This window comes from Babylonia areolata, chromosome 29, assembly GCF_041734735.1.
Source record: "Babylonia areolata isolate BAREFJ2019XMU chromosome 29, ASM4173473v1, whole genome shotgun sequence".
Lineage (NCBI taxonomy): Eukaryota > Metazoa > Mollusca > Gastropoda > Neogastropoda > Buccinidae > Babylonia > Babylonia areolata.
The window spans coordinates 15291410-15305184 of record NC_134904.1 but is presented as its reverse complement, the minus strand read 5'-3'; the positions used below and the strand labels follow the sequence as shown (position 1 = coordinate 15305184).

Here is a 13775-nt window from a genome sequence, read left to right as displayed (position 1 = left end):
GCAACCTGACTTTTTGTTCTTACACACGCACAACCACACACAGACACACACACACACACACACACACACACACACACACACACACACACACACACACACACACACTAAAACACACATGCACACACTAAAACACACACACACACGCACACATGCGCACACACGCGCGCACACACACATGTATGTATATTACTTGGCAGAAACCAGTTTGGGCGTTACTTGCTCAGTAACCATTTGAAAGGGAAGGGGTGCTGGTTGAGTTGGTTGAGTTCTCTCTAGCATCAGTCACATATGTTTCTGCTAGTGGTCTAAGTGTGTTATCCTTTAGATTCTGAATGTCCTGTTTGTGTATTTTCTTTTCCTTTTTTATATAGTTTTTTGGTTATTAATTTTAATATAATATTATTTACACTGCACTGAGTCATTGTATGGGCATGCCTATGTGTGTGTTTGTATGGGTGGATGAGGATGTGTGTGTGTATATTTATGCGTTCATGTGTGTGTGTGTGTGCGCGCACATGTACTCGCATGTACTCGCATGCACCTTGTAAGGCTTAAAGCAGAAAGAGTAGAAGAAGGATCTCTTTGTTTAGATTCAGATTCTGAGTGTTGAAACGTAGAATTCTTTGCCAGGTCAAGGATACTTGCAGTGCAAAGCCTGACTGGTTGTTATCGATACTGTAAGGAGAGAGACAAAAGTGGTCAGTTGAATTTGCAGAAAGTTGAGCCCTTGTACAGTCTCTAAGCCCTGTAAGTCTCTGAAAGACATTCAGTCAGAAATGTGTACATGTAAATTAACCGTTAATGATGTTAGTGATCAGAATGATTTATCTTTATGTAGCACTATAATTCAGGCTGAGTGCTTCTAAGCACTTTACAAATCCAGTCCTTCATTAAAAATGAATCAAACACAAAAATGAAAGAGAAACGCATAAAAGACTCATTATAAAGTAGTCAGTAAAAGCACTATCATTAATTGTCACTATGAAAGCAGAGTTTACAAGACCCAGTTACTTAGTCTAGAGAATGTGATTATGTAGGTTTTTTCACTTGGGATAAAATAGGCTAACTGTCCAACCAGTGAACACGCGGACTTTATTTGTGGATTCAGAATGCAAGCAGTGTGAAGTGTGTACAGCATCAGAAACTGTGTTTTTAGATATACTGGATTGTGTGCATTGTATATATATATATATATATATATATATATATATATATATATATATATAGTGTGTGCGCACTACTTAAGTGTTTTGCTGCTATTACTGTTTTTTTCTTTTTGTTGGTTTTTTTATCATTATTATTAATAAGAGTAGTGCTTGAAGTATTGCTATATTATTATTATCATCGTTGTCATCATCATTTCCATCATCATCATCATCAGTTGCAGTTGTAGTAGTATCATAACTGTTGTTGTTGTAGTTGTTGTTACTATCATAATTATAACTGTTGTTGTTGTAGTTGTTGTTATTATCATAATTATTATTGTAATCATCATTACTTTTCTTTTTGTTGTTGTTGTTCTTATTATTATTATTACTATTTTAGAAGTTGTAGTAGTAATGTTGCTGTTGTTATTGTTGTTGTGTTGCTCCTGTTGTTGTTTTGGTATTGTTGTTGTTGTAGTTATTATTATTATTATTATTAACATTATACTATCATTAATAATGTTATAGTGTATGTTTTGAACAGAACATGGTTGGGAGAACCAGTAATGAGAAATGTGTCGCACAGGACTGCTGTGTGTGTGTGTGTGTGTGTGTGTGTGTGTGTGTGTGTGTGTGTGCTGACTGCATTGCATGATGGGATGTTACAGGGCCCCACCCAGTCATGACGCACTGCCTGACAGGGAACGAGAGCTGATGCAGAAGGAAGAAGAAGTATAAAAAATTAAAAAAATTATTTTAAACTTTTAATAAAGAAAAAAATAGACAAGCTGTTGTCTTTGCCCTTCTTTCTTCCTTACTTCTCTCTGTCTCTGTTTGTCTGTCTGTCTGTCTCTCTCATGGTTGGCAGTTTATTTTTGCAAAGCTTTCAAAATGATAAGTACAACGTGTAGTTGAGTGATTGTATGCTTATTTGTGTTGATTGTGTTGATTATTTATACCCTTGAAGTGCTTGTTCACACCACCCCCTTCACGGGGGGCCATGGTTTATGTTGAATAAAACATCTGTATTCAGTATCCATATTCCTCTCTCTCTCTCTCTCTCTCTCTCTCTCTCTCTCTATATATATATATATATATATATATATATATCTTTCTCTCTTGCTCTCTCTCTCTCTCTTTCTCTCCACCCCATCCTCCCACACGCCAACCCCCACCTTAACCCTGTGTGTGCCTCAAGATTGAAATTTCCATCTGCATCATTGTAGGAATTTTTGCTATCTCAGTATCAGTAAATCCATGTGAGATTATAGTAACTGGATAGTGTGTTTCATTTTCCTTTCAGAAAAGTAAGGTCATATATATTTTTTTTCTTTTAGTATTTTGCATGCTAGATTTTTTTTTTTTTTTTTTTTTTCTAAATCATCATCCTCCACAACCAAAACGTCTCTTGGCAAATAGTTGTCAAGTAGGCTTGGCACTGAAAGGGTTAGCCTTCACTTCCAGCTCCTTCCATCACCATGTTCCTCATTATCAATATGTCTGTCAATCTTTTTGTTTTTTTTCTTGTTTGCGTGCAGGTTATATTGATCATGAAACAATGAATGTTATCATGCATCTAGGTATGCAAGTGACAGTGAATTTATGTGGAATTTCTGGGTGTGTGTGTGTGTCTGTGTGTGTGTGTGTGTGTGTGTGTGTGTGTGCTTATGCACATGAATGATGCGCATACATGCATAAGAATGTGTGGTATAGAAGTGTATTTAATGTGTACATGTGTATTTTGAGTGAGTTAGTGAGTGTGTGTGTGTGTGTGTGTGTGTGTTTGTCTGTGTGTGCCTGCATGTGGGTGCGTGTGTATGTGTAAATGTATGCAGGTATAGGAACTTTAAATGCAGTTGTATGTGTGTGTGTGTGTGTTTATTTTTATATGTGTGTGTGTATGTTTATGTATGTGTTTGTGTGTGTATGTTCATGTGTGTGTTTATTTCTGTTTATATGCATATGTGTGTGTGTGTGTTTGTGTGACAGCTGAGACGGATGCAGGAGAAACTGGCCCGCATGCAGGCAGAGATCGAAATGAAGCGCCCCGCCCCCCACGCCAACGGCAACATCAAGACCCACAATGTCTAGTGACCCTTCATCCCCTTGCTCACTGCAGGTCAGAGTCGCATGCTAAGGTTGTAAAAAGCTAGGTAGCCCGGTGGTACAGCACATGGCTTGGAAACAAGTGTCCATGGCTTTGATCCCCATACACAGAATATGATTTTTTTCTTTTTTTTTTCCCCTGCTGACAGGGCAGGGTAAAAACGGTTATACACATAAAAGCCCACTCGTGTACATATGAGTGAACGTGGGAGTTGCAGCCCAATAATGCAGAAGAAGAAGAAGAAGAATGTCCAGGAAGCAGTCAGATGTTTCTTGTAAGAGCGAGGACAAATTTTCAGGGGTATCACATTTCTGAAGTTGAGTGTCATCGGCATAAGAAGGATGACGGACATGGTAGTTGATAATTTCAATGAGAGGAGCAGTGTACAGTGTGAAAAGCACAGGGCCTAAAACAGATCCCTGTGGGACTCCATGTTCGATTTTAATGGGTTCAGACTGGTAATTATCAACAATGACAGACTGGAATCGGTCAGTGAGATATGATTTGTACCAGCTGAGAGCTGTGCCGTTGATACCAAATGTATAATGAAGACGGGAAAGAAGGATTGTATGATCTATCATGTCAAAGGCAGCTGACAAGTTGAGAAGAGTGAGAAGGGAAATTTTTCCTGACTCAGTCACTAACAGTAGATTATTCAGGATGTGTAGGAGGGTGGTTGTGCTGTGGTCAGCACGATAGGCAGACTGAAAAGGGTGGAGGAGATTGTTGAAACGAAGGTGGTTGTTGAGTTGTTTCAAGACAGCTTTTTCAAGAAGTTTGGTCAGGAAAGAAAGGTTAGAAACTGGTCGATAGTTTTTCAAGATGTTTGTGTCGAGGTTGGGTTTCTTCAGAAGAGGCCGGACATTTGCAGTTTAGCTGCATCTGCGTCACCCTGTTCTCTGGGGGACTGTCTTTTTCATCTTCACCATTGGTGTCTTATCATTGTTCCTTTGTGTCCAATTCAGTTGTGGTTATTAATCTATTTTATTTCAGTTATTATTTGTTTCTCTTTGCCCTGTGTCAAATATTATTTCTTTGTATCTTAGTTATTTTCGGTCTGATTTTGTTTTATTCACTATGTGTGTGTGTTCCATTTCTTCTGTCTTTCTTTTTTCTTTTCTTTTCTTTTTTCTTTTTTTTAATGCTTTTCTTTTTCAGTTTCATTCCCTGTAGGGGAAAAAAGCATGAATGTGACTGTGTTTATCTCATTGCCCTGGTTATGATAATAACAATGATTATGATGATAATAATGTTAGTTATAATAATAAGAAGAAAACTAGTAATAGTGATGATGATAAAAATGATAATTGTTGGTGTTGTTGATAATGATACAACTATACTAGTACTACTACTACTACTACCACCACCACCACTGCCATCTGCCACAGCCAACATGGCTACCACCGCCATGTGTAACTCTGAACCAAAGGGATGAAAAACAAAACTCACTGATTGATACAGACGGAAGGCTAGAGAAACCACAGACAGAAAAAGGGAGGGTAGGAAGGAGGGCTCATGCGTGCGTGCGCACACACACACACACACACACACACACACAGACACACACACACTTTCATGCAGACACACATGCACACCTCGCGCGCACACATAGACACGTACATACATGTGTGCACATACACACGCGCGTGCGCACAAACACACACACACACACACACACACACACACACACACACACACACATACACTCTCCTGTCTTGTGTTTCAGGACCTGGCTGACCACAGCAAAAACAGGCAGGGATGCCCCAGTCACACCCTCTGACCTTCAACCTCTGACCTCCACTCACTGTTCAATCACAGTAACTTTCCCTGTCAAAGCCCCCCCTGGCCCCCCTCTCCTCCCCCACTCTCCTCCTCACCTCCTTACCACCCCCAGATCACTGACCAAACACTGACCAAACCCACTGTCAGCTTCAGCCAGTGGAGCAGCCGCTACCACCACCCACCCCGAAATCCGTCCCCACCCACCACCCACCAGGCCTACTTCTTGTCTCTTCTCCCTCCCCACTGTACATGATAGTTAGTCATGTCCGACTGTGACCATCAGAACAGCAGAGGACACTGCTGCTGTCCCGACTCTCTTGGCTGGAATTTTGATATAGTGGAGAGTGTCTTGCCCAAGTTACATTCCCACACTCTGGGCCAAGAGGGTTTTAGGACAGTCGGTGTTGAGGATGGTCCTCAAAGACCAACTTGCCCCCCAAGGCTGCAGCAGGAAGAGTCTTGCTTCCTAGTTTGAGAGTCATAGTCCTTCACAGAATCCTAAGCTGTAAATGAATTCCCACTGCAGTGGAGAAATCATTGATCCTTCCTCACCGTAGAGTTGAGTTTTAAAAATCTGTTGACAGAATAAAAAAAAGCCCTTCAGGTCAAGTTGTTCAGTATTTGCGTCTTGGTTTGGTGAAAGTCGCGTTGTTGGGAGGGAGGAGGGGGATGTTGAGAGGGAAAGTTGGGGATGTTGGGGGGCAGGGGAGGGGTTTGGGGGTGGGGGGCAAGAGGGATGAATCCTGCTCTCCACTGTCTGGTCCAGCCACAAATAACAGTACTCTCCTCCCCCCCCTAAAAAAAAAACCTCTCCATCTGCCCCCCCTTCTCCTCCAACCCACGTTTTTTGTGAGCATCTTTTTTTTTTTTTAGCTGTGTCTGTCAGCGTTGTTCCACTGCTCCTCAGTATGGAAACACACACACACACACACACATGCACGCACCCACCCACCCACCCACACACACACACACACACACTCACACTGCCTACAGCCCTCCACTTCCAACCCCTTCCCCACAGATCCACCCTTTCCTCCTTCCCTGCAGATGGCAGCATGGCCCCAATCCCACAATGCATGGCCCCAATCCTACAATGCATATGGCCCCAATCCCACAATGCATCGCCCCAAACCCACAATGCATGGCCTCAAACCCACAAAGTATATACCCAGTCCCATAATACATATCCCCAAAACCACCATGCATGGCTCCAATCAGCATGGCAATGCCCACACAGCTGTGATGTCTTCACACCTTCAGGAGGATCAACTTCGCTGACCGTCAACAACATCGTCATGACTGCTGACCTTCTCGTCATCAGCACTCGGGTGTCATCAATTGCTGACCTTTATGTCATCAACATATCATCATCAGAACTCTGTTGTGATCGACAGCCAACCTTCATGTCATCAACATAACTTCATCAGTACCCTGTCGTTATGACAGCGGACTTTCATGTCATCAGCACGCTGTCATCATGACAGCTGACCTTCACATTATCAACACAATGTGATCAGCACCCTGTCGTCATGACAGCAGACCTTGACATCATCAACACAGTGTCATCAGTGATGGGTTGTCATGACTACTGACAGTGCCTTGTTCATCTCCTGTGGTGGTGTGACATGCTGCATCGCCGCTGACATGGGGCAGTGTGTATCATGGCGTCACATCGCTATGGAGATGTGGGAACGCTGCCATACAGTGGTGTGGGTGTGCTGGGGGTTGGGGGAGAAGGTTGGTATGGTGAACATTCCTGTGCTGCCTTACCTCTTCAGGGGAGTTCTTTGTGCCTGAATATCACACACACACATACACACACACACACATACACACACACCCAACACACACATGCATGCATGCAAGCACGCATGCATGTGCGCGTGCGCACACACACACACACACGTATCCATTTTGTTGGTCACTGTGTCACACAGCTATAGCGACAATGAGAAAATACATCAGTATTGCTTGACACAACCATAGCAACAGTGAGAAGATACATCAGTATTATAGTCACTGTGTCACACAACCATAGCGACAGTGAGAAGATACATCAGTATTATAGTCACTGTGTCACACAACCATAGCGACAGTGAGAAGATACATCAGTATTATAGTCACTGTGTCACACAACCATAGCGACAGTGAGAAGATACATCAGTATTATAGTCACTGTGTCACACAGCTATAGCAACAGTGAGAAGATACATCAGTATTATAGTCACTGTGTCACACAGCTATAGCAACAGTGAGAAGATACATCAGTATTATAGTCACTGTGTCACACAACCATAGCAACAGTGAGAAGATACATCAGTATTATAGTCACTGTGTCACACAGCTATAGCAACATTGAGAAGATACATCAGTATAGAAGATCACTGTATCACACAACTATAGTGACAATGAGGAGATAAATCAGTATTGTGTTACACAACTATAGCAACAGTGAGAAGATACATCAGTATTATAGTCACTGTGTCACACAACTATAGCGACAATGAGGAGATAAATCAGTATTGTGTGACATAACTATAGCAACAGTGAGAAGATATATCAGTATTATAGTCACTGTGTCACACAACTATAGCGACAGTGAGAAGATACATCAGTATTATAGTCACTGTGTCACACAGCTATAGCAACAGTGAGAAGATACATCAGTATTATAGTCACTGTGTCACACAGCTATAGCAACAGTGAGAAGATAATCAGTATTATAGTCACTGTGTCACACAACTATAGCGACAATGAGAAGATACATCAGTATTGTGTGACACAACTATAGTGACAGTCAGAAGATACATCAGTACTGTGTGACACATCTATAGCGACAATGAGGAGATAAATCAGTATTGTGTGACACAACTATAGCGACAGTCAGAAGATAATCAGTATTGAAGATCACTGTACACACAACTCTTGCGACAGTGAATACATACATCAGTATTGTACATCACTGTGTCACACAGCTACAGTGACAAGATGAGAAGATACATCAGTATTGTAGGTCACTGTGTCACATGAGTATAGAGACATTTAGAAAAGTTTGCCTTGTTGATAAAACAGCTGTCTTTCTGTGGCTGGAAGTCCAGGTTGTGCTGACTTCACTGGGGTCAGAGGTCAGGTCACCTGGTGCTGTGTGTGTGTGTGCAGTGACTGGGGGTGTGTCAGGGGGGTATGGGGGGGAGGGGGGGTCATGGGTCAAAGGGCAGGGCACTGCCCACCTCGCTGTGGCTGACATGGGTCAGGGTCTTGTTTCGGTTCATTCAGTGTGGTGAAGTGTGTGTGTAGTTCTGACCACTTACATGTGTGTGTATGTATGTGCATGCATGTATACGTGCACAAGCATGAGTGTGTATGTACATGCATGTGTGTACGTATGTGTATTTGCGCATGTGTGTGTGTGTGTGTGTGTGTGTGTGTTTGAGTGTACTTCTGTTTTATTTTTTGTTGAAATTCTGCTTGCTTTCAGTTGTTGTGGCCTCCAGTGTGGTCATTAATTTTGGCAGTTGTTCAGGATTGGTCATAATGTGCTTTAGCCAGCTGCTGTTCATTTTGTCAAAGGTTGCCTTGATTGAAAGCTTTTCACCTGTTTTGGTTTACTATTATGCAATATAACTGCCTTCACACTTTAGTCATATCCAGGTGTGCATTTATATACAACACGCATACTTTTTTTTTCTTGTCAGTTATTTTCCACTAATATATATATATATATATTTGTCTCTCACTCCCACGAAATGCTTTTTTTTTTTATCAGTGTTATTACTACTTTCTCTCTCTCCCTCTCTCTGTCTCTCTCTGTCTCTCTCTCTCATCTTCCTTCTCCTTATGAATGGTTAAGATGCTTATCTGGCAATACAGTGACTGTTAGGATGTGGAATGATTCCCACCCTTGCCCTTTCTCCCATCTTTGACTGGAAAATCAAACTGACCATCTAGTCATTCGGATGAGATAATAAACCGAGGTCCCATGTGCAGCATGTACTTGGCGCACTGAAAAAGAACCCTTGGCAACAGGAGGGTTGTCCTCTGACAAAATTCTGATGAAGAAATCTACTCTGATAGGTATATAGATATATATATATATGAATGCACTCAAGGCCTGATTGGGTTACGCTGCTGGTCAGGCATCTGCCTAGCTGATGCAGTGTAGTGTTTATGGATTTGCCAGAACGCAGTGACGCCTCCTTGAGAAAAGTGAAACTGAAACCTTACAACCCTCGTCATCATCACAACCAGGTGTTCCATGGTTCTGGTACTGTGTTCCTGTCGTCGATACAGAAAGCCACGGTGTCTTCTTTGGGAAGCTGATTATCTCTCTCTCTACGCTGACAGTGAAGTTGCCAAACAGAGATCTACTGAAAACTGCTGACAGAAGTGTCCTGTCAGAAACCACCACTCATGCGTTCCCCTTCCCCCATCTTCCAGTCTGTGAAAAAAAAAGTCAGAATGGCGACTGTGGATGAATCAGTGTTGTTGACTGTTTCTGTGTGGTCCATGTTGTTGTCTGTAAATAACCTTTCTTTTCCTGGTTGATACAGTTGGGTTTTCCCTAAACAGCCGTCTGCGTGATACGTGGTATCGTGACTCACAATCTTGCGTTTCTGTGTGATACATGTTCATTGTCACTGAACAATCTTGTGCTTGTGTATGACACACATTTTTGTCACAAAACGATCTTGTGTTTTTGTGTGATATGTTATTGTCACTAAACAACTTTGTGTTTCAGTGTGATACATAAATGTCACTAAACAAGTTTTGTGTTTCAGTGTGATACATTGTTGTCACTAAACAACCTTTGTGCTTCAGTGTGATACGTTGTCGTAACAAAACAACCTTGTGTTTCTGCATGACACACATTGTTGTCACTAAACAACCTTGTGTTTCAGTGTGACACATATTGTTGTCACTTAACAATCTTGTGTTTCAGTGTAACACATTGTTGTCACTAAACAACCATCTCTGCTCTGACAGACTGGTTTATTTATCTCTCAGTTCCACGTAGATGCAGGTGTGCTGCCTCAGAGAGGTGAAAAACTTATGGTCTGTACACTTGATACAAGATACAAGACTACTTTATTGTCTGTATCAGGGAAATGGTTGATAAATTTGCTGATTAAAAGGCAGCCAAAAAGATATGTTTGAATGCATTTCATCTACAGTATAGTACAAATAACATAGCACAACATAGAAACACAGTACAACATATATTGTATATGTACAATACATGTATTATAGCACAGTACAACATATATACATGTACTGCCGTGACCAAAGAAAGACAACATAGGCGCCAAACCAGCAGCTCACTCTATGCACATGCCTTGAAGTCTGTCATACATGGAACCGCTGTTCGGTTCTCGGTATACACATCATATACTTACACTGCTGTTGTGTCATGTGTGTCAATGCCTTGTGCAGGAGGTCGTCTGTATTGTCCTCAGTATATATGACACATACCTATACTGCTGTTCTGCCGACTGTGTAAATGCCTTGTGCAGTGATGTTCTCTGTATTACCCTCAGTATATTCATCACATACATGTACTGCTGTTGTGTTAATGTTATCTATGTAAATGCCATTTACGTTGAGGACCTTTGTGTGACTGTCCTGTCAGTATGTCAGTTTTACTCTGGGGATATGTTTGTTCATCCTCTGTGTAGTCTGTATGATAAAGTAAATCCTGTCTGCATATCCGTTTGACTCTTGGGGTGTGCTGGTTCAGTCATGTCGCAGTGGAATGTCTTTTACGTTTGGCTGTGCGAGGGTGATGATGTGTTGCAGTGTTATGTTTGGTTCAGGATGATGTGATGCCAAGTAGTTGTTTTTTTACATCTAAGACATAGTGCGATGTCATTTTCTAGTGTATGTTGAGTTCTTGTTGCTGGACTAAACCAATCAACACAGTGTATGTGCTGTCATGTGACAGAGTAACTCTGATGTGTGATGAAGTGGTTTTGTTCTGTTTGTAATCAATACAATTGTATTTTGAATCATTCTGATATTAACAGGATGTCACTCAGTTATGCTGTGTATAAAAAAAAAAATTTTAAAAAAAACTTGTGTAAATGATGATGGGCGCCCAGTTTGTACCAAGAGACTGTACATGTTGTCTGAGGCCAATGTTATCGGCTCTGTGTTGTTGTTGTCACTGCTGTTGCCAGTTGTTATTTGTGTTGTTCGTCTTCAGTTTAACGTCTTTCCACTTGAAGTGATATTAGACGAAGATATTATTTGTGTTGTCTGTGACCAGGTGTTCAGTCTGTTCCACAGCCATCCTGTATGATGCCGTGCAGTCATCATTCAACCACCATTCTCTTTCAATCCTGTAAAACACCTGTACCTCCAAAAACAGAATATGGCTGCCTGTATAGCATAGTAAAAACAGTCATGCATCTAAAAGCCCTCTCGTACATGTATACAGGTGAACACAGGAGTTGCAGCCCATGAACAGTGAAGAAGAAGAATAAATCACCTGTGAAAGGTTTTAGGTCCCACCACAGAAAAAGGACTGGAGGCCATGTTTCACATCTGTTCCACTGTCGGCATATTTGGAGGAAGTACCTTAGCAGAGTAGGTCAGGCACTGGACTTCTGATCCAGCGTTCATCAGTGATCAGGGTTCGAGGCCCTATTTCTGCATGATTGTGTCCTGGGGAAAGACACTTAACTCTGATTTTCATCATACCACCCAGGTGTGAATGGGCACCTGACTTCATTAGGGAAATGTTAAAACAGTGTATGGAGACGATTGGGCACCGCCTTCCTATGCCAAGCCCCAGACACAGTGGATATGAATTCACTGCTCCAATGGCCACAAAAGGCTATGGGTCCTTTAACTTTTTTTTTTGTGGATTCATCTCACGTTATAGTTCTGTCTCCACTGGTGTCAGGAATTTCACATCCCCCGCGAGTTGTGTGTTTAGTGTCAGAAATCACTCACACCTGACAAGCTACCACGGGCACATGAGGTACAGAATACTGGTTTTCAGTCTGAATATTGGTGGTCTGTATGTGTGTGTGTTTTGGGTTTCCGGATTTGGATTTGGATGGTTTATTCAAAAAGGGCCATCCTATGTGTTTTGGGACTCTTGAGTTTGTTGTGCGTGTTTCTGTGTGTCTGACATCTTTCTGTTCTGTAAGAGAATCCATGAGTTTAGCTTTCTTTTGTGCGTGATTATCTTTGAGCTTTTCTCATTGCCTGACACGTTCTTTGTGGTATGATCCAATGTGGTACAACTTGCAAGATGTGTATGTGTTGGAAAGTGATTGTATGTGTCACAGCGCTGGAAAGTACATAGTTTTTACCCCACTGATTCTGTATTCTAAATCATTTAACATTCAGTGTTCCTGGTAATGCTTTAGACATACATGTTCCAAATGATTTATCATTCAGTGTACTTGATGATGCTTTGGACATAAACTGAGTCACTAAACCCAGGTGGATGGTAGTGTTGCCTTTTGAAGGGATTTGCAGTGCTGTCCAATGTTTTAATCTCATGAGCATATCAACCACTGATTTGTGGGGGGTTTGGGGGGGGGGGGGCGGATACTGTGTCACTATGTGTGCAGTGTGGTGACAGACCTTCAGAATGCATAGGGTCAGCATTTCCCTGTATGAACGTGTCTGGTGTGTTGCACAGTGAAGTGTGTCTGTGTCCATTCTTTATGCACTCTGTGGACAGTTATCATTATGCTCGTTGTATTGTTGTTGTTTTTCTTTGTTTTTGATTCTGTGTGTTTTGTTTTGTTTTGTTTACAATATTTTTTATACTTCCATATCTGTGAGTACACATATATGACATCTTCAAGTACAGCAAAGAGGTAATAGCTAGTGGTGGAGAGATTTCATCCAATTCAAGACAATTGGTTCACATGTCACAGAACACACACATACAGCCCTTGTGCACACACATACATGCATTCTCACTCACACGTACTGTTGGAGCCGCATGTATACACATACATTACACATGCTCCTTTGCCATGCATGCACACACACACACACACACACACACACACACACACACACCACACACACACACACCTAGAGAGACACACAGTTCACACCCTGCAAGAGGTCTCTTGACCTGCCAAGTAACTCCTAGAGGTGTTCACTGGTGAGGTGATGGGGGTGCTGCTTATGCAGCCTACACATTTATATACACCTTGGATTGGTTCAGACTGTTGTGTTGTTTTTTCTTCGATGTGTATATTATACATATCTTCTGTGTGTACAATGATTCAGTGTGCTGTAAACCTCAATATGATATATGCAGTCTCTCACTATATGCTGAAGACCAATAAATCAATCTTTACTCTGATGGTTCATCAACTTGAAGCCTTTGCAATGTTGGAATGCTTTGTGGCTGCTCTCTCACTCACTCTCTCTCTCTCTGTGCCCATCTGTCTGTCTCTCTCAGTATTTTGCAGGCAAACACACACACACACACACACATACACACTGAAAGAAGACCCCCCAAAATATACAAGAGTTTGTCGCTGGTGCTAGGGGGTGGGGAGGAGGGGGGATACAGATAAATTCACCAAGCAAAACACACAGGACAGTTTGAAACAACAGGGACACACACACACACACACACAGATATGTGTGTGTGTGTGTGTTTAAAAGTAGACAGCCAGAAACAAGGATAGTGAAAGGACAGAGAACATTTTCTGATGTAGAAAAATTTGTGTGATTTCAGCATGATGAATTTGGTCGGGAAGTTTGAT

General features: G+C 41.8%; 1 protein-coding gene and 1 long non-coding RNA gene across 3 annotated transcripts in view; one reads left to right on the top strand and one right to left on the bottom strand.

Moving 5' to 3' along the window:
* Nucleotides 1-5730, top strand: part of LOC143274911 (uncharacterized) — a 55757-nt gene extending 50027 nt beyond the window's left edge. The window contains exons 10-12 of one of the 2 annotated variants that reach the window (XM_076578899.1): nucleotides 1826-1877; nucleotides 3135-3264; nucleotides 4979-5730. In XM_076578899.1, coding sequence (XP_076435014.1) covers nucleotides 1826-1877; nucleotides 3135-3236 — 154 coding nt within the window. In that variant the 3' untranslated portion in view covers nucleotides 3237-3264; nucleotides 4979-5730. Of the gene's footprint in view, nucleotides 1-1813; nucleotides 1878-3134; nucleotides 3265-4978 lie in introns of both variants that reach the window. The other variant, XM_076578898.1, reaches the window with a different exon arrangement.
* Nucleotides 5731-8442: 2712 nt separating this feature from the next.
* On the bottom strand, nucleotides 8443-13365 carry LOC143274912 (uncharacterized). The gene is made up of 2 exons (XR_013053323.1): nucleotides 9921-13365; nucleotides 8443-9839 (listed from the first exon to the last, which is right to left on the bottom strand). It is a non-coding gene; the product is annotated as an uncharacterized LOC143274912 (long non-coding RNA).
* Nucleotides 13366-13775: the final 410 nt, after the last annotated feature.